The 19713-nt window shown below is 47.1% G+C and overlaps 1 protein-coding gene across 1 annotated transcript; it reads left to right on the top strand.

Annotated features, from left to right (window-relative positions):
* The first annotated feature begins 1915 nt into the window (after positions 1–1915).
* Positions 1916–19406, top strand: TNFAIP2 (TNF alpha induced protein 2). Its single transcript, XM_059475150.1, has 12 exons — positions 1916–1986; positions 7535–7880; positions 9533–10160; positions 11418–11532; positions 12743–12868; positions 13621–13721; positions 13814–13912; positions 14102–14225; positions 15185–15307; positions 16187–16342; positions 17410–17531; positions 17938–19406. The coding sequence occupies exons 2-12, from the start codon at positions 7547–7549 to the stop codon at positions 18077–18079; spliced, it is 2070 nt and encodes a 689-aa protein (XP_059331133.1). The 5' UTR covers positions 1916–1986; positions 7535–7546; the 3' UTR covers positions 18080–19406.
* Positions 19407–19713: the final 307 nt, after the last annotated feature.

The raw sequence follows: 19713 nt of genomic DNA on the forward strand, positions 1-19713 counted from the left end.
CAGGAAAGGGGGAAGAGGCAGGCTCTGCAGGACCACAACATTTTGATTTTCTGCCTGCAGGGCAACTGCTTCAACCCAGATCTCATCCAGACATGTGCAGAAAATGCTTCCCATTGAAGCTACCTAAGCAAGAGACAGCACACCCCTCACAGCCTTCACAGACCCTCTGCAAAGGCACCCACAGCCATTGCTGTCACCCTGGCCCTCCAGCCATCCCCTGCTGCGGCAGCATGCTTCTCCAGGTAACAGGGGAACCACACTCCATGGCCAGGGATGCTGGTGGCTAGAAATCAGGAACAGAAATAAGGAAAACAAGTCACAGAATCATGGAATAGTTTGGGTTACAAGAGATCTTTAAAGGTTGTCTAGTCCAACCTCCCTGCAATGAGCAGGGACATCTTCAGCTACATCAGGTTGCTCACATTCCCGTCCAACTTGACCTTGAATGTATCCAGGGAGAGAGAGCAACTCTCACCTCTCTGGGCAACGTGTTCCAGTGTTTCATCACCCTCATCCTAAAATATGTCTTCCTTTTCTATCATCTAAATTGACCTTTCTTCAGCTCCAAACCATCACCCCTTGTCCTATTGCCACAGGTCCTGCAAAAACCTTTGTCTCCATCTTTCTTATAGGCCCCCTTCAAGCACTGAAAGGCTCAAGAAGGTCTCCCATCCACAAGTGGAACACAGATTTTCGGAGGCTTTGGGGTAAGGAAGGCAGCCTGTCCTTTTCAGTCTCTAGGCAGGGAGTCAATCCCCACTCTGAAGGTGCAGGAGGGTGTTCATGTCTCCTGGGAGGGCTGTGAGCCCTGCTCTGGGGAAGGCACCATGCAGGACCCAGATACAGCCAGCTGTGCTTTCAGTCATGCACCTCATCCCCAGCAGCCTGCTGGTGGCAGTGCCCTGCTCAGAAAGCAAAGCTTTCAAGGATCATGGAATATCCTGATTGGAGAGGACCTATATGAAGTCCAACACCCATTTCTGCACCAGACAACCTCAAAATTCACACCATGTGTCTGAGAGCATTGCCCAAATGGTTCTTGAACTCTTGATATCATGACTGCTTCCCTGGAGATCCTGTTCCAGCGTCCAACCACCCTCTGGGTGAAGAACCCGTTCCTGAACCTCCCCTGGCACAGCTTCAGGCCATTCCCTTGGGTCCTGTCTCTCGTGGCCATCGAGAAGAGATCAGTGCCTGCCTCGTCTCTTTCCCTTTGTGAGGAGGCTGTAGGCTGTGGTGAGGTCTCCGTAAGTCGCGTCTTCTCCAGGCTGAACAAGTCTAGTGACCTCAACTGCTCCACATATGGCTTCCCTTCCAGACCCTTCACCATCTTTGTTGCTCTCCTTTGGACACTAATAGTTTATGACTGTCTTATATTGTGGCACTCAAAACTGCCCCCAGCAGTCGAGGTGAGGCGGCCCCAGTGCAGAGCAGAGCAGGACAATCCCCTCCCTCCCTTGCCCGGCTGGCGATGCTGTGCCTGATCCCCCCCAGGACACGCTGGCCCTCCTGGCTGCCAGGGCACTGCTGGCTCATGTTCAACTTGCCGTCTCAGGTCCCTTTCCTCATTCCCCGGGCTGCTTGCACACCCAGAGATGACCACCTCAGGTGCAGAACACGGCAGTTTTGGAGGCACCTGCTCTATCCCTGACGGCATTTCCAAGTCCGCAGTGGGACACATTCCTCAGCCAAGCCCTGGGGCAGTGAGGGCAGGGCCCGGCATCATCCAGCGCTCAGCCCCTCGGACGGACCGACCCCCGGCACCAGGCGCTCGGCTGCCGGCCGCTTCCCCGGGAGGGGATTTCTCGGTTCCCTTCTCTCGAGGGGAGGTGCAACTGGAGTTTCCCAGCAGCCGGTCCCGCCCCCGCTTTCCTCCCCTTATAGCCGGGCTGCCCCCGCCCCGGGCGCAGAGCCTGTGACAGTGCCGGTGACAGTGACAGTGCCGCTGGCCCGCGCCCAGCCCCGCCGCCCGGGAGCCGCCGCTGAGTAAGTCCGTCAGCCTCGGGTCTTTCCCTTCCCTTCCCCTTCCCCTTCCCCTCGGGCCGGCGTCTCCCGCTTGTCCCGAGGCGCTGCCCCGCTCCGGGCTCATTGCTGGGCAGCTCGGGGGCTCTGCTGGCTCCGAGAGTGGGGAACGAGGGGCACCCACGGAGGGTGGGTTGCCGGGCACAGGGACGGGTTTCAGCCCCACCTTGTAATGATCAGAATGGGGAATAAATCGGACTGCTGGCAGGACAGCAGCTCCTGGCATATCCCAGGGCTGGGCACCGCAAGGATATATGCCTGGTAATTCCATTGTGACAGCTGGGTCTGATTTGTGCTACTTTCCCCCTAAATTTCAGGGCACAGACTCAAGCAGTGACTACTGTAAACCATTCACCTCCTTCTTACCCTTCTGCCTTCCAACACCTTTCCCAAAATCCAGAGGAAGGTATTGGGCACCAAAGTGTCCTAAACCCAGATCTGGCGCTGGATTCCAGATCCAGTGTGGCACTTCTGCCCTCTCTTCTTTGTCTCTATTTAAAGGAAGTGGTTTTCCCCCAAACCACAGGAAAGTAATTGGACTGTGATTCACTCAGTTTGGCTGCCCTGAAAAACACCATTTCAGAGCCTGGACCCTGGATGGCCCTGGGCAGCCCCTGGGACTTGCACCCTGCCAGGGTCACTGTGCCAAGCTGGCACATTTCTGCAGTGCCATGCTTGCCCTTTTGTGACTGCTTTTTCTTTGTCAGGGATGTCCCACAGCTCCTAGGACCTGCCTTTTCCCAGAGCACTGGAAAGTCTATAGAAATTCCCTTCTGTCTTTGTGCACCAGCCCCATATCCGTTGCATCAGCTCCTCAGCACAAATTGAAAAATTCAGCCCCAGGGTTAGGATCCTTGGTGCGTTCAAAGCAGAATTTCTTTTTAAGGCTGCTGAAAAGTGAAGAGACTTTCTGTGACTGGAGCATATGGCTGATCTAGAAGCCATGGTGCCTCACTTTGACACCCAAGTTCAGATGGAAAACCTGAAGAAACACTGTCCAGAGTGCCAGCTGCCTACCCCTCAGCAAGGGACTTTGAGGCTTTGAGGCTCTGATAAAGCAAATCACAAGGGAGCAGAGAGCTCAGGTTTGGGTTTGCTTCATTCACCCTCTCTATAAAAGATGCCTGAAAAGCCAAAGAATTTGAAAGTGCTGAGAGAAGCTCCCAGGAATTTATCTTCTCAGTCGCTGTTAGCTGTAGCAGTGAACTTTGCAAACTCCAGGCCTTAAAGAAGGATTTGGCTTTGGAACTAAAAACTTTTTTATTATGAAAATAAAACTCTAGACAGCAGCAGTTGGTTGCTCTTTCAGCAGCAACAGTTCAAAATTATGCTGCTCAGACTTGAAGGAAGAAGAAAAAATGAGGGTATTGCAGTGCATTCTCTCTGCTTTTTCCCAATAACAGTGTATATATAGAATTTTCTCTTTCTCTCTTTGAAAGATTCTCAATAACAACAGGAGATGATGGTTTACTGGATGGTTTTCAGGTGTGTCAGTAATTTAGGGAAACCAGTCTCATTTGGAAACAACTGCTGCACTGCACAGCTGTATCTACACATGGTTTTATGCTGGCTTAAAGCATCTCTCTCATGCCAGATGAGATGCCCTGGGGTCCTTTCCCTGCTCTGCCACTGTGATTCCCCTGAATCCCTTGGGTTCCCCATCACCCCCAGCCCTGTAGGGGTGCCTGGTAATGCTGAGGCACAGGGATTGAGTCCTCTGGGCAGTTTCTGCTCCTGCCTTGGCTTCTTTACTGGAGACAAGTTTTGTTTTCCCTCAGCTCCCCATTAGGAGCAGAGCTTGGCCACCATCAGGATGCTGCTGGAGCACATATTGGGTGGTGGGTGTCTCACAGGAGTCTGCAGATGGGATTATGGATGTCAGCAGCACAGTAGAGGGTCAAGGTGGGCTCTGGGTGGCCCAACTCTTCTATAGACTGTGATTTCCCAGGCAGAGCCAAATGAGACCCCCCCAGATTTGTGGTGTCTCCCTTCAGTACTTAACCCAGATATCAAAAATGGTAGGAAAACCCCCTCACCTCCTAGGAGGGCTCCCAGCTTGCAGAGATTGAGTCTGGCATATTTTTGGACTCTTTGCTTTGATGAATTAGCAGTTTGTTTAGGTGTCAGCACATGGTCTGAGGTATACCAAACTCAAACTGCCTGCACTGCTCTACTGCTTCAAAGATGGCTTGGCCCAGTGCAGTTCTCTTGTGTGAGAAGATAGATAACTTTGCTAGATAACTCTGGATTTCTCAGAGGCTGTGGGAGAATGGGAGATATCCACTAAAATGAGATATAAATCCTCATGACCTAGTATGTCAGCAGGCTGGAGAGGACCAAAAATCCAAACAATTGCTTGTTAATACTGGCAGCAGCTCAGGAAAAAGAAGTCAAGAAAAAGTTCAGCAAAAAAAATTCAGAATAGGGATAATTAATAAATCTCTTCCCTTGAGTGCTCTCTGGCACACCATGAGCTACCCCTGACCAATGAGATCATTCTGCATAGAGGCTGTTTCCTTTGAGGAGGAAAAGGAGAACATGGGAAGCCACTGTGCCCAGAGTCCAGGCTGGGTCCTTCTGTGTCTTGACTGTGCTCCAAGTGTTTCCCTTGCCCTTGCTGCCCACCCCAGAAAAGCTCCAACTCAGAGGTAGGTGCTGTGATCAGCAGAGAGCTCACTGCATCCCACCACAGCTACAGCAGCAGTCACAGCACCACAGTCCCAGTGCTGCAGGGCATCTGGACAGGGTGGCAGGGGGTGTGCTGCCTTCTGGTTTGAAACCAGGAGCTGAATATGCTGTGTCAGAAATAATTGGAGCTAAAGGCTCCCCTGGCACAAACCATGTTGCCACATAACAATAATGAGGATGACGATGATAACAGTAAATTAGCAATAATACTGAGTTGGGAACAATGTTAACTCTTGACCTCAAATCGTTACATTTCCTAAGACCTGAATTTGAGTTCTGGGAAATTATTTAGCATTTCTCCTGCTAAAAAAATTAGAAGCCTGCTGGAGTTTTAGCAGGCTTTGATTTGTGAGAAGAGCACAGGCATGGAGGAGCAGCCTGCAGCTGTCAAAGCCAAAGCCAAGGAATGCTGGGCAGGAGCATGTCCTGACAGAGGCAGGAGGTGCAGTCCTAGCACAGCATCTCCTGCCTGTGCACCCCAGATGTAAGCAGGAACACCTCCTTTTAGCTGAGTATTTCTTGCAGAAAGCGTTGACATTTTTTTGTGTAAGTTCCTTAAAAGCATTTCTTACAGTAAGGTCTTGGTTATCTAACAGTAATGAGAAGAGATGGACAGGGAGTGTTTGGTACCCCTTGACATTAAGACTGGGGCTGCACTTCGAGGCAGAAGTGGCAGCTGAGGTTCGATGGTTTTTCCTACTGCAGATACAAACCCAGGTCAACCAGCAGTGGCACATGACAATCCCTGGGTAAGAGTTCAAGCCGGCCAAATGTGAGAGTGTGGCAGCTTTTGCATTGACAGCCTTACCTAGGTGCTTGAGCCTGGCTTTTTTTGTGCACTACCATGACAAAGTTCTGACAGATGTTAAAAACTCAGCTTCTAACCAGCTTAATCATTCACTTATGGAGTCTTGTCTGTGTAGTGTCACTTTGATGCTTTTCAAAGATCTATTGCATTTATCTTGGCATTGAAGAAAAACCAAAACTTCAAAGTTCACCTTTGTCATCATCATTCATCAAAATGAAAGACCTTAGCCTTTTGGAAGGGATGAGGTACTTTCTTTGGTTAGAAAACAGACAAACAAAAAAAAAAAAAAAAACTCAATAATGCTTTGTTTGAAATAATAGGAGAGAGAGAAAGGACTCAGATGAGTCTGTGCTTGAACAAACAGGAAAGAAGGGATTTGGCAGAATTAATCTAAGCACAGTGTTGTGTTGGGAAATGCAAGTTACGAAAAGAGCCTTACAAAAATTAGGGAAGTCCAAGTCACTTGCTGAACATGCCTGTTGCCATGAATTTTTTGGGTTGGTTGGTTGTTTTTCTGGGTATTTTTGTAGTGGAAATGTAACAAAAAGAAACTCTTTTCCACTGCTTTCAGGATTCTAGTGGGGCATCCTGACTAGCAAACTCCCCCCTGGAGTGAACTGCAGGGGGTTTCCTTCCCCCTCCCCTCCTCAGTACATGTGCTAGGGAGATGTATGTGCACAGATTCAGCCATGGCACAGCTGCTGCTAACCTGGGATTAGCTCAGTTAGTCAAGAGTATGGTGCTAATAATGCCTTTGGTTGTGGGTTCAAACCCTGTATGGGCCATTCACTTCAGAGTTGGAATTGGTGATCCTTGTGGGTCCTTTCCAGCTCAGACTATTCTGTAACTCCTGTCAGCTGAGCTCTGGTGCTCAGACCCCCTTTGCTTGCTCATGCAAGCAGAACTCCTTCCCAAATGAGTTTTCGTATTTGTTGTGTTTAGAGGGTAATAGCATTACTAATCCTGAACATGGCCTGGCATCGAAAGCAGGGAGAAGGAAAGCTCTCAGCAAAGCCAGGCTCTCACTGCTCTCTGTATAACTTAGAATGAAAAGCCACAGTCTTCCAACCCGTTTTCCCAGAAATAAATATCACATTTTGTATCAGCATGAGACATATCAACATTATAAACTCAACAGAGGTATTTGAAGATCACCACATTGTGGCTGTATAACTGAAGCCAAATTCTTCGTGTGTTTGAAGTCTAATTTTTCTGCCATTACTCAGTACAAGCAAACCAAAACTTGCCTGAGAGTTCTTCATACAGATGTGCTTCAGTCTCCTAGAAAGTCACTTCAAATTAAGCATTATTAGAATAAGGATTGGAAACTATGAGTAATTTTATTTATTTACAATAATTGCATAATTATAATCATTATACAAATGGTTATAGTTATGCAAATAAATATTTTGCAATCTATTGAATTATAGAGGAACATAATTCTAAACATGAATTCTGAGAAGAAGTTGTAACAATAACAAATTTCTGTTGTTAATTATTTGCAGTGTAAGAGTGTTGGTGGTAATGCAGGACTCTGGCAGGATCGTGTTTGTTTAAACAAGGCTAAACTACCCTGATCCTTGTGCCTTGTTCCCACTCACCTTGAGCACAGATCAGGCAAAAAAGGCCCTGAGTAAGGTGGGAATTGATTTTGATGCCATGTAAGAGTATGAGAGCTTTGTGGTTGCTTTGAAGGCACAGGACACTTATCCCACCCACATCATTCGTGTGCCCACCCATGCTCATGTCCATAAACACACAGTATCCCATGGGAGAGCCTGACAAGCTCAAGGTCTCAAATCAGGACATCTGAATCACCCTCAAAATGGCTCTTGGATTTTTCTCTAATTTAGACTGGACATTAGCAGGGATGATGTTGCTCAGGAATTCTCCTGTGCTCACACCAGATGTGTAACATTCTCCATGTTGCCCACACATATGCCTTGCCACACTTTCTCCTTGGTATTTTTCTTCCTAACTGTTCTAATCTGATTCTTTTCCCCCTGAAATTTACAGGCTAGAAGGAAAATGATGAAAATGTTACCTTTTTTCCAAAGTCCTTTTGGAATACGCAGTGGATCAGAGGGCTGCATTGATGCAAACAGGCCATTTGAAAACACTTCACCATCAGCTGAGCAAGTCCCTGCCTGTCCTGAACCTTCTGCAGATGAGATCTGGTCCAGGGACCAGGAGAAGATGAGAGAAAGGCCAGAGGCAGCCTGCAGAGCTTCACGTGCCTCTTCCATCACGAGCAATGAGAGCTGCATCTCTGCTGGGGACAGCCCTGAGAAGGGGAACAAAGGAATAAAGGGAATGCTTAAAAGTGCATTTAAAATTGTTAAAAAGACCAAGCCACCCAGTGGTAAGTGCTGCTCCATCCTCCTTGCACCACTTCATGGGCCATAGTTTCCTCTAGAGGGGCTGTATGAGGCAGGGAATTGTCCCCTAGGGAAACAAAGGTCCTGATAGATTGAAGTGACTTTTCCAAGAAGCCTGGGGAAAATTGGGCTGAGGGAGACATGACCTCAAGTCCTAGTCTTTTAGTACCAAGGGTACAGTCCTTGAGGAGCTGTCCATTTGCAGGTTTTCTGTCCAAAACAAACTTATTTCTGTTTTCCATGGGGGCACAGAGAACTGTGGGTGGGTGAGAAACCCAGGTGTAACTCCCAGTTCTGTTCCTCCATCCCCTCCTACAAAGTCTTGTTTTAGTATAAATTATTTCCTTTCCAGACAAGCCTTTACATGTCTAATTGGCATCTCTCTCTCCATGTGTGAAATGATCTCCCTAACTGGTGGTTTTCCTTCTTGGCCTTGAATTTGCTGCTGAAAACAGGCCTTTTGTACTTTTGTTCTTACCACTGCATTGCCCCATCCCCAATGTCGTCTTCTTCTTTTTTTTTATTTTTTTTTATTTTTTTTTTAAATTTTTTAAAGCAACCAGAATTGCAGAAAATATTCCAGATAAGACACCACCAATGTGTGGCACAATATATTCCTATTTTCACATCTCAGCTGGATATTTCTCACTGAGTACATCCTAGGGTCGTAACTGACATGTTCACCACCACCTCCCAGTAAGGATTTACTTATTCTCCAGGTGTCTCTCTTCTTCCTCCCTCTCAAGCTGATTCACATCCAGCTTGCAGCAGAAAATCCTGTTTGTTGCTAAGTAACTTTTGTTCTATTGGATTTGTATCTGATGTTTTGTGCCATTAAATTTCAGCCCATTTACCATTCAGCTTATCCCATTGTTCCTGTAAAATACACCAGGCCCTCAGTTTCGATAATATCTCTGAACTTTGTGCAATCAGCAGATGCCAAAAGGGCACTCCCAGCTTTTGTGCCACAATCTTTAAGGATAAATGAAGTAAGATGAGTTTCATGAATAATGTAAGCTTTCTCCACCCGGGGTCCTCCATTACATACCTAACAAATCTTATTTTGGGATATAACTTTGCCATTTTAACTAATGATTTCCCAGGTCTCCCTGTCTCAAGTAACTGGCTGTAGTTCAGATAAGATAGCTGAATTGTATTTGTCTTGCTTGCTAAATGTGGCCTCCCAAACAATTTCACAGGTCAGGTTGTGCCAAATCTATTTCTGGAAAACCCATGTAGTATTTCCTTCAGCACATCTTTAGTTACATCTTTCTATCTACATTATTTCTAGTGCCATGCTTCTGACTTGAGGTCAAATTAATGGGAAGGGGATGAGCAATAACTAACTAACTCCACAGGGCTAAATTTTGGAAACAATTATAGGTGGCTCGTGAATAGCTGTCCATATGCAACACACTGGTGGTGGGTATTAAAGTTTTCATTGCCCCCGTTAAAGGCAAGCTGGAAATAATCTGATCTTTAATTAAACAGACTTTCTATATGGTGTAGGAGCCCAAGAGCTAGCATTTTGGAAGTATGAGCATTTTTTAAAAAGATTCCAGAGCCATCATTTTTTGTAAAACATAAGTCTAAATCTTCACTCTTGGTTAAAGAAAAGCTGTTCTGTTTTCACCAGTCAAACAAGTCATGGATCTCCTTGGAGAACAAAAGCTTTGTGATGCCATTCAACATCTGTTTGCCCTGGAGAGGAGCCTGTCTAGCAAAAGTGAGGAGGGACTGAACACCAGTCAGAAAGACATCGAGTCTGTCTATGAAGTTCTGAAGCACAAAGTCTTCAGCACCTTGAAGGATTCTGTGCTGCTTGCAAAAACAAACCCAGACCTGCTACAGCAGGCAGTGGAGGCTCTGAAAGAACAGGAGAAAGAAGATCAGAACTACATGTCAGAGAACCTACCTGACCAAAATATGCAATTTAGACCTAGAAAATGGAAAGAGCTCTGGATGGCTACAGTAAAGGAGTCAGTAGAGGCTCGAATGAAAGACACAAGCCGTACTCCTAGAACTGAGAACCTCTCTGCAGTTGGCCAGAACCTCCTGCACATGGGAAAGACAATGAAAGAAGATTTGACAGTGGTTGCCAAGTGTATTAATAAGCTTTATCCTCCTGAGTTTAATGTGTTCAGCATATATGCAGAACTCTACCACAATTATTTTGCCTCCCAGGCAAAGAAAAATGCTGAGTCTCATCTGGAAGACAAGGATATTTATCTTCTTCTCTCGTGGGTGCACAACTTTTATCCAAAGTAAGTGGGCTTTTATACATGTTTACCCCTGGAAATCAAAACAGGCTCACTGGCTGCAAACCCAGGCATTTGCTTGATTTATGAGTTAGTATTACTGTGGTGCAGTCCAGTACCTGGCTAAGTTAGTAGTGTTACTGATGATGTGCTGATTTACAGTCCTGGCCAGAACAGCCAGAAGGGACACTCAAGGCTGCTAGTCTGTAAATGAAGGGCTCTTTCACCTTTCTGGCTTCTGGGCAGCCTACACACAAATGTTTAGGTCTTCATCTATGGGGTAAATTGATCAGGTTCATTGCCTTGATATCAATTCCAGTTGCAGACCTGGGCTCACTCTTGGAACATTTGGAAATTTCAGCCCTTTGTACCAGAGGGCAGACAATAAATAGAACAACCTGAGATGCAATTATCCAGGGCATGGAGGATGTTGCTTAGGTGTTACAGTCTATGTTTTCTTCTCCTTTAGGAGAGCCAGGGGTGTGCCCCTGTGAGAGGACACAATCCAAGGGTCCCCATAAACTCTGGATGTTATTGAACTGAAAACATTGCTTGTTGTGGCTAAATAGTACTGAGTGGAGAATTGAGGGCTTTCACTTCTCAGGTGGAAACCAGTAAAGACATCAGCAATGTTTCTTCTGTTCCAAAGTCATTCAGCTCCACTTTTTCCTTTTCGTGCTCCACTGATGAGTGTAATGATTCAGTGTTGATCCCAGAAGTTTTCCACAGCTGTGTTGTGCTCTAGATCAGGATATTCAGGCCAGGACCAGCCTGTGTTTGGGAGTGAGCAGCTGTGAGGAGCAGGGCTCAGCCCAGCACTGGGGACAGTGCTGGCCAGGGTAGCAGCTGCTTTGGGAGTGTTCCCAGATGCCACATCCAGGTGTTGAGGGACCACCTCCCAGCCATCCAACACCAGCTTTTCATCTGCTCACCTCTCTGTATGCATGGAGAGAGGCCATGTCCAGGGGCTAGACTCCCCTGCTTGCTTCAGGTCTCCCATCCCCACCAGAGCACAGTGGCTGGTACTCAGGAGTTTGGACTCATGACTCCATTCACAGGCTTGCTTGTGGTCCCACCCTCACACATCTCACCCCTGGCACATATCCATTGAGCTTCTCCAAGTCCTGCCTGGACTGAGGACAATGTACATTTCCATCTGTTTTTTCACTGATACCCTCAAAAAGTGTTAGTGATTTGCATCAACAGCTGTCTTGAATTACACTGCCTTTGGAAAATACAATTGTTTGGCTTTTTTCATTCCAGAGACATGAGAAAAGATCATGCTTTAGCCATGGAGTTGGATAAAGTTAAGCTTGGAAGCCTTTTGCCTTCAAGTCTGAGCAAAGAGCTTGAAAATAAATACCTTGACAGTGAAGAGGTAAGAAAGGTTCAGTCACTCCTCTTCTTCCCTTCACTGCTCCCATGTGACTCCTCAGAGAAGCTGTGACTTGTCCTGCACACACACTTCTTCACCAGTGAACCACACACCCTTCCAGGGAGAAGCCAAAGCTTTTGTTTGTTTTTGGGGAGCAGGTCACCTTTCTGCTAGATGGGACTTGCAGAGCAAACTTCTGCTTAGCCCTGGGAGCCATGAGAAAAGAACTGCTCTGTTCTTGGAAGTCATGTGGTAACAGGGGGAAAATCCAACAACAGATCTTTATAGGCAACTTTCTCATTCTGATAAATCTCCAGAGGGATTTATGGTCCCTCTCAGAGGAATGTCTAAAGGATCTTGGATTACTCCTGGTATCTGCAGAGGTGCCAGACCTTGGAGGAGTGCAAAGCATGGAGTTCTGGTCCTGACAAATCTCTTTCTTTGATGGAGAACTGCCTGCTCGGCAGAAAATAAAACTTGCTCTGGTTTTTGTATCACCCTTCCCTTAATGGAAACAAAAAGCAACTTCTAGAGTATTCCCATAGCTTAGTGCTTTTGGCATTTGGGGCTGGAATTCCCAGAAAATGAGAAGATGAGTTCCAAGTTTAACTGTAGTCTGTGATGGTTTGCATATGGGAGAGGTGGTGTGAGGTCTGCAAAGCGCATGAACGGGACACTGGGGGATCAGCAGTATGTGCCAGACACTGCACAGACCATTTCCAAAGCCTCACTGCAGCACAGAGGGGTCAGAGCAGAGAAAACCTGAGAGCATTTTGTTTCCCTCTCCAGCACTTGTGTGGCGTCAGAACAGCTCATGAAAAAGGATTGCAAAAGCAGGTGGCTCTGAGAGTGACACACACACAGTGTGTGGTTGGGGGAATTTGGGCTCTGGCACATGGAGCTGCTGCAACCTTCCTACCCACTGCTCCCTCCCTGCCCTCCTAATCCCCTGGATATGGAGGTGTGATGGGATCTTCACTCCCACCTTAAAATACTCAATTCGCTATTGTGTAGGTGTTGTGAGGGGGTTGTTCTTGTTGCTGTGAAGTCATGGGTCAGGCATCTCCTAACAAAGAACCTTTATATCCCAGCCAGGGCTGAGGGAAAACTCTGCTGGGCCAGGCAAAAGGTGGGTGGGTGGGTAAAACCTGCATAAGGCAGGAGCTGTTGCATCCATGTTGTAGTAAATGCCATTGTTCTTCCTTCCCTAAAGGTTACTGTCAAAAATTCACTGAGCAGATGTTTAGATAAAGAAATCCAAAGATGGAAAGAAGACAAGGAACCAGAGAAGCTAAATGGACATTTTCAGAGTGAACTGCTAGGAATATTTGTTATCCAGGTAATACAGAGCTATATTAAAAATAAACAATTGCATCTTTTACCTACTTAGGATTTGAGACCAACTGTGGTCAATGCAGAAAAGGAAAAGGCCAAGTCACTTGTGTAGAGTGGTAGCAGAGGTGGGTGATACAGGGAGGCTGAAAACCATGGTCTGTCTTGGGCCTGGTGTGCCATGGTACAGAGGCAAACACCTCTACAAGCAAAACAAGAAGAAAAACTGCCTTCCTTCTCCTGTGCAATTTCTTCTGCATCCCCAGCAGCAGAGAGAGGACACTGGCTCAGTTGATTGGGGAGTCTGTTTCTTCCTCCCAGGGAAAGTGCCACAGGCAGAGCTGCCCCTTTCCCTCCTCTGGCTGCAGAGGATTAGTTGAGTTTATTTTTAAAAAAATAGACCTCTCATGTGTTGAGGTTATTGTGGTTAAATGGTTCATTTAAATGCAATCTAATGACATTCAAAAAAAAAAAAACAAAAAAAACAAAACCAAAAAAAGAAACACAACTAAGTGTGAAATTGCCTACTTTCTCAGCTGTTTTCTAGATTTTCTTCATGCTCCTTTTGAACTCTCAGCTAAGTATAGCTGCTCTGTGTGGTCCCTGGATCAGTTGCAGGGGGGATGCAGGAAAGCTGGGTGCAGCTCTTAGTAAAGGATCTGCAGCTTCTTTTACCCAGCAAACCTGCAGCTTCTTTTACCCAAAACCTGGCATTTTTGGAGCAGACAACCTTTAAAATTGATCTCACTTGTTTGTTAGAGTATCTACAGCAGCCAGAAGCGGGCTGAGGACATCAGCAAGGCCGTGGGTGAGGAGCTGTCCCGCCGGCTGCTGAAGGAGCTGCCAGCCTTCCTGAGGAGGTGAGCGAGCTGGGGAGGGCTGTGGGCACTGGGGCTGGCACAGCACCTGGGCAGCCACTCACCCACCTCTGCTCTTCCCATCTCCCCTCCAGCTACAGGGATGCCTTTGAAGACTTCAAGGAGAAAAGCAAGAAGCACACGTACTACAAGCCTATACTGATTGCAAATATTAACAACTGCTGGAATTTTAGGTAAGGGTCCAAAAGAGAAGGTTTTGCTCCTTCCTCTGCAGGCAGTGTATAGAGGGGGGAGGTACTCTGAGGTACTCAGGGGTGAGCGGATGTAGGTCTATCTGCCTACAAAAAGTTTGGACACTGCTGAATTTCTCTTTCTCTCCTCTGAGGACAGACTGTTCTGACCTGACTGCTATTTTCTTTCAGAGACTACACAGAGAAATACGTGGCAGAAAAGGAGGACAGTAGAGCCGATATCCTCAGCACTCTTGCTGATATTGAAAACAGTGGATTTGATGTGCTGCTTCAACAGCTCTTTGCCCAGCTGAAGGTACCATATCTGTGCCCCACATCCTCCTGCCCCATGGCTCAGCTGGTACCAGGGCAGGGCATGTTCTCCTGCCATGCTATCTGTTGTTCAAGTCTCTGATTCAAACCAGCCGAGTTCAGTAGGGACAGGATCAGTCCCAACCCACACTGCTGCAGGAAAACTCCCACTAAGCTCTCCTTGAGCTGGTCCTCAAGCCTGCAGGCAAAATGGGTGCAGTGACATAGGCATGACTGTGCAGGTGAACATAAAACCTGCTGATGGCATCTGAGACAACAGCTACAGCAGGGAGAGTCTCAACCTGTAGCTATTTGCTCTCCACACTGTAGAAACACATCACTAATGGTGGCATAAACTGCAATTACGCAGCTTTTGGCTTCCTCATAAAGGTGACCTGAAGGGCATTTCAGTACTTCTGGCTTTCTTTTTTTTTCTTTTTTTTTTTTTTTTTGTTTTGTTTATATATATATAACACAATCTTTTCGAGTTAAGCAATTTTGGTGGAGGAAAAGGAAGCGTAGGAGTCAGGAATGTTCAGCCACAATCTCTCCTGCTTTCTCTGTAGAGCCTTTGGGAAGGCACGAGAGAACAGGGGTACAATTTTTTTCATTTTCATATTTATTTACTGTGAAAAATTATAAGCATCTCATAAGGATTTATTTTTTCCCCCTGATGGTTCCATAATTCTTTAATCAGACCAGATGGTGAGGGGGGGAAAAAAAGCAGAAATAATAAAAACACCTCCAATATTAACCTTTCAAGTCCTTGGTCTTCTTAACCATGAGAAGCCAAGAAGGGGATACAGCCCCTTGTTCCCCTGTCCCTGTAAGGATCACCACACACCCTGCACAGGACTACACACCATGCTCTCCCTACATGGGATACTCAACATGTAGGAATAACAAATATACATGTGCATAGAATTTGTTTGAGGTAACTTAGCAGATTCTCCTTTTTTTCAGCCAATGTACAAGAAGTTTACAGAGAATAAGTGGGATTCCAGCAGTGAAATTATGAATGAGATCATTAAAACCACCAGCAAACATATTTCAGACTTCAAGACCTTAAAAGACCCGTTTTACCATGTAAGTCCAAGAGAAATATTGGAGGGATTTTGGGGTACTGGGGCTGCATTTTCAGCTCTGATCCTCTGTGGCTTGAGCTGCCTTGACCTCTGGTGAGCTGGCCTGGTATCAGGAAGCCTCTCAGGCAGGATTTCCATCAGCATGCAGTTTACCCAGATAAGGCACGTAAATCTCACCCTCCTCTGACAGAAGCAGACTCCTGCAGCTCTGCTGCACTGTTCTCAGAGCAAACCACCCCTGATGCAGAGAAAGTGCTTTAGAGACCACCTAACACGTGGCTTTAATTACGGATTTGGTTTAGCAATCTTGAAACACAGATGCAGTTGCATGGTTCAGTCTCATTGCTCCTTTGATTGCCCTAAGGGCTGGAGGAGGTGGATGCAAATGGGACAAATCCCAGAGAACTGAGCCAGAACCACATCCTCCCTGGTGCTGGACTATATATGAAATATCATAATATAAGACAAAATTTGATTTCCTGTCTTTGTCTTTTTAGTAGCTGGGACAAATTATGATGTTTTATGTGTTAGAGAGAAGAACAGGAAGAACAGCATGAATTCCTGTTTCTCTGGAATACTGCTACTCCTCTACCACATGGAGATCTTTTCTGCACTTTAAACTCTTCCCAGAAGGAAACAAACATTTGGAAATTCCCATTCTTATTAGAGCACAAAGAAATTCTCAGCATCTAGGATGTGCTGTAACTGGTCTTGGGAGGCTGCAACCAGGGCTGTTCCTGCTGTGTAATCTGCAGCAGGCATTGGTGGGGCATGGCTCACAGCACCCAGGGTGGTTTTGTCCTCCATCCACACTCATGGTTTGCTATGTCCCCAAGCAAAAGAGAGATGGATGATGATTCCCTCCTCTCCTTCCCAACAGGCTATTGTTGAGAAGATCCACGCCCGTTTGGTTAAAGAGTACATTGTGAGGCTGCTGAAGAGGAAGGTCAGCCTGAAATCTCCAGCACAGCAGCAAACTCTGGCCCAACACATCTCCAAGAATGCTGCTGACCTGGAAGCCTTCTGCACCAGCAATGTACGTGAGTGCTTGCCTTGAACATGTCAGCACAGGGCACAGACACACTGAAAAACAGGAAAGCAATTCTGAGGACTTTTGTTGACCTTTTCAACTCAAATTTCCTGGAAGGCAGGACCTTAGGCAGAAAGTGGTCTTAAGTGCCTGTAGGCAGAAAGGGTCCCCCACACTGTAAGCAGCCTGCCCCTCCCTGCTTGGAGAGACATGATTTCATCTTCCTTTGTCCCACAGGCAGTTTACTTTCGAAGGTTTACACTAATAGGGTCAAAGACTTGGATAATCTTTTCTGGTTTCAGTACAGCTTCCATGGAGTCTGGGTTTCCTCTCACCCTTGATTTCCCTGATGCTGCAGCTTTTAGGTCAGCCAAGGGATAAAGCAGGCACTGTGGGGGTCTGTGGTATGCAAGGAATTTCTCCACGAGAGCCAAGCTGGAACACCCCTCTCTGTCCTTTGAGATGATCTCCCTCATTCCATGCCTCTAATCTTGCCTGCAAGAAAAGCTAACAGCTAAGCCAAAACCTGTCCTCCATCACCCCATGCATGTTTGACTGGAGAAGGAACAAGTCTGAGTTCCACATAGGCTGGGTAGGAGGTCGAGCAGCTGCACCTTGGAAATTCCAATGGTCTGGAAAAAGCTCAGGCTGGGACTTCTACCCGATTTTGGTGATACCTGGAGATGCCAAAGGCAGGGTTGTGTTTGGAGCTGGGGCAGAGCAGCACGTGGCAGTGACTCACCTGGCCCATCAGACCTTGGTACGCACACCAGGCAGTGCAGAAACCCAAGGAAAAGGAAATGAGCAGATAGAATCTGCTGAGGTGCATGTGGAAGTCTCAGTCTTATGGCAAACCACACACCACTTGTGTGAGAGGATTAAAAACCATCAAAAAGCTAATCCAGTTTTTCCAAGGCTGCCTGAGGCAGAAACAGCACTGAAAAACAGTGAGGCATCTAAAATCACTGATGTGTCCTTTCCACTTGCCAAGAAACAGCCTCAGGGGCAGCTCCTGGGGTGGGGGGCACTTTGCACCCCCATGATGTCCTGTTAACCACTTTTTCTTCTTGCAGGGATCTCAAGCCACCTGGCTGAATTCAGCACTCCCCAAACTGGCTGAAATAATCCGACTTCAGGATTTAGGTGCTATTAAAATTGAAGTTGCAACACTTGCCACAACGTACCCAGACATCCGGTAAGAGATGCCGAAACAGATTTGCTACTACTCATAAGGAATTTTAATTGAGTCAGAAAGCAGTCAAATATGAATATAGGTGAGGTTCATACAGCCTGAGCCTACAAACCTGGGTGGGGGCTGCCTTCCAGGCTGTGGTAGTCCAAGTCCTATCAGAAAGCAAAGGAAGATATGTTGATATATTCCAGGTTCTGCCCTAATTTTCTCCTTTACCTTGGAGATTCCCTTCCCTACCCCAAACATCCCAGGACAGTGCAGGGTCTGGTGCAGGACTGCCAGGTACTGAGCTGGCACCCACAGGGGATGTCAGCACACACCACAGGGTGGGAGGCACATCCTGCTGCAGTGGCCCTGACCTGTGGAGGTGTGTGGGAGGAAATAACACCTGCCCATCTCTCTTCCACAGCAAAAGGCACCTGGAGGCGTTCCTGCACATCAAAGCCAATCTGTCACGCAGTGAACTCAAGAGCATCCTGGGCTATTTGGCAGACAGCACAGCATCCACACAGCCCAGGGCCCTGCTCTTCTCTGGCATCAACGTGTCCTAGACCAAGGCATGCCTTGGCACTGCCCTGTGCTGGACTGTGGGGTGAGCTGGGGATGGGGACCATCTCCTGGAGCAATGCATGGCACACACTGCCACATTTTCCTATGGAAAGTGCTTTGTCCAGTCTGGTGCTCAGCATCTCTGTGGGAATCATTGTGCTCCATGTGTTGCTGGGCACAGGGAGGTGCAGTGCCCACAAAGACTGAGGCTGCTCCTCCCAGCAGTCATGGATTCCCTCTGAGGTCTCCTTGTGCCACCACATTCTCTGCCTGGACACTGCCCTGGAGCTCTGAACTCCATCTACCTCTCAGGGTGCCACAAAGGCCACACCACAGACCAAGCAGGCACCACCTATGTAGCTTTTTATCTTCTAAGGGAATTAAGGGAAACAAAAACAGAAACCAACATTTAGAGATGTGTAGCGTCCCACGAACTCTCGAGATGTTGGGAAAGTCCCTTGTGAGCATGCTTGCAATCCATCTGCCTTCCTCAGAGCCGGGCAGGGCAATGTGTTAGGCTGGTGGGAGAGGCATGAGGTTCCTGGGGAGGAGGAGCTGCAGCTCAGCTGTGGCAGGGCTCCTGCCAGCCCCCCTGGAGCAGCTGCAGGCTCTGACCCAGGGCAGCAGCACTGCCCAGGGCCTTGGGGTTTTCACTGGGGAACTGGCCCTGGAGAGTGTGTGCTTCCTCCACCTCTGTGAGGTGAGAGATCCTGGGCCCCTGGCAGTGACCCCATCCAGTGCATCTGCACAGAGGGACCCCTCAAACAGAGGCTGGGAGCAAGCTGCCTATTGAAATGGATTGTCTGGGTTAAGCAGCAGCTGTAAAACACTTTGGGTATTACTGAAGTCCTCCTTACCAAGGAGAGGACTTCCAGACCCCATTAACAATGCAGGCTTTGAATGGGGTGTGGAACTGGTCTCAAATGTCATCAATACATACTGAGCACCCTGTATGTGTCACCATTCTCTTGCTTACTCTTTCTCCTTGTGCTGTGAGATAGATACGATGTGAAAATACAAATGGGTCTCTTGTGAAACTGTGTTTTGTTTCTTACAGCACAGTTTTTTTAGGAACTTAATCACTTGCCAAAACAGCACTGTGTATATTTGGAGGCCTTTCCCTTCTGTTCTCCTGTTTCAACTTTAGCGTCAGTCTGTGGAAAGTCAGTCCGGAAGGAAGATGCCTGATGACTGTGCAAACTATATAATGTATTTATATGTATGTGCAATGTACCACCAGTGTATTTTTGCATCCAATTTTATTTTTTCTCAGTTAGAGATACTAATTTGCAATGTTTATAATAAACAGTATTCAAATCTGCTAGAAAAGTGACAGTTTACTGTGTTGCCACTGCTATGTTGTCCTTCAAAGGGCCATTTCTCCCAGCCTTCTCTGGTGACTGTCACCCACTGGTTCCAAGTAGGGGGTGTTTCTGGACTATAGAGAGGCTGGAAAAGCATTGCTGCTGCCCCAGTAAGACATTCACTGAGCAGGGTGGGCTGCTCACTAGCAGTGGCTAGTGGCACATGCTCAGAGGAGACTTCTGCCAGCAGGTTCCGCAGCAAAATTGTGCCCTGAGTGAAAAACAGTGCTTTGATTTTAGTCTGCAGCCTGTCCACAGGCAGCACAAATCAC

Source organism: Ammospiza nelsoni, chromosome 6 (assembly GCF_027579445.1).
Source record: "Ammospiza nelsoni isolate bAmmNel1 chromosome 6, bAmmNel1.pri, whole genome shotgun sequence".
Classification (NCBI taxonomy): Eukaryota; Metazoa; Chordata; class Aves; order Passeriformes; family Passerellidae; genus Ammospiza; species Ammospiza nelsoni.

Bases quoted from the DNA above. Each gene is read 5' to 3' on its own strand.
- TNFAIP2 (XM_059475150.1), top strand. From the start codon at position 7,547: ATGATGAAAATGTTACCTTTTTTCCAAAGTCCTTTTGGAATACGCAGT. The intron at 10,161-11,417 runs GTAAGTGGGCTT...TTTTCATTCCAG, and splicing joins GTGCACAACTTTTATCCAAA to AGACATGAGAAAAGATCATG. The intron at 17,532-17,937 runs GTAAGAGATGCC...TCTCTTCCACAG, and splicing joins ACAACGTACCCAGACATCCG to CAAAAGGCACCTGGAGGCGT.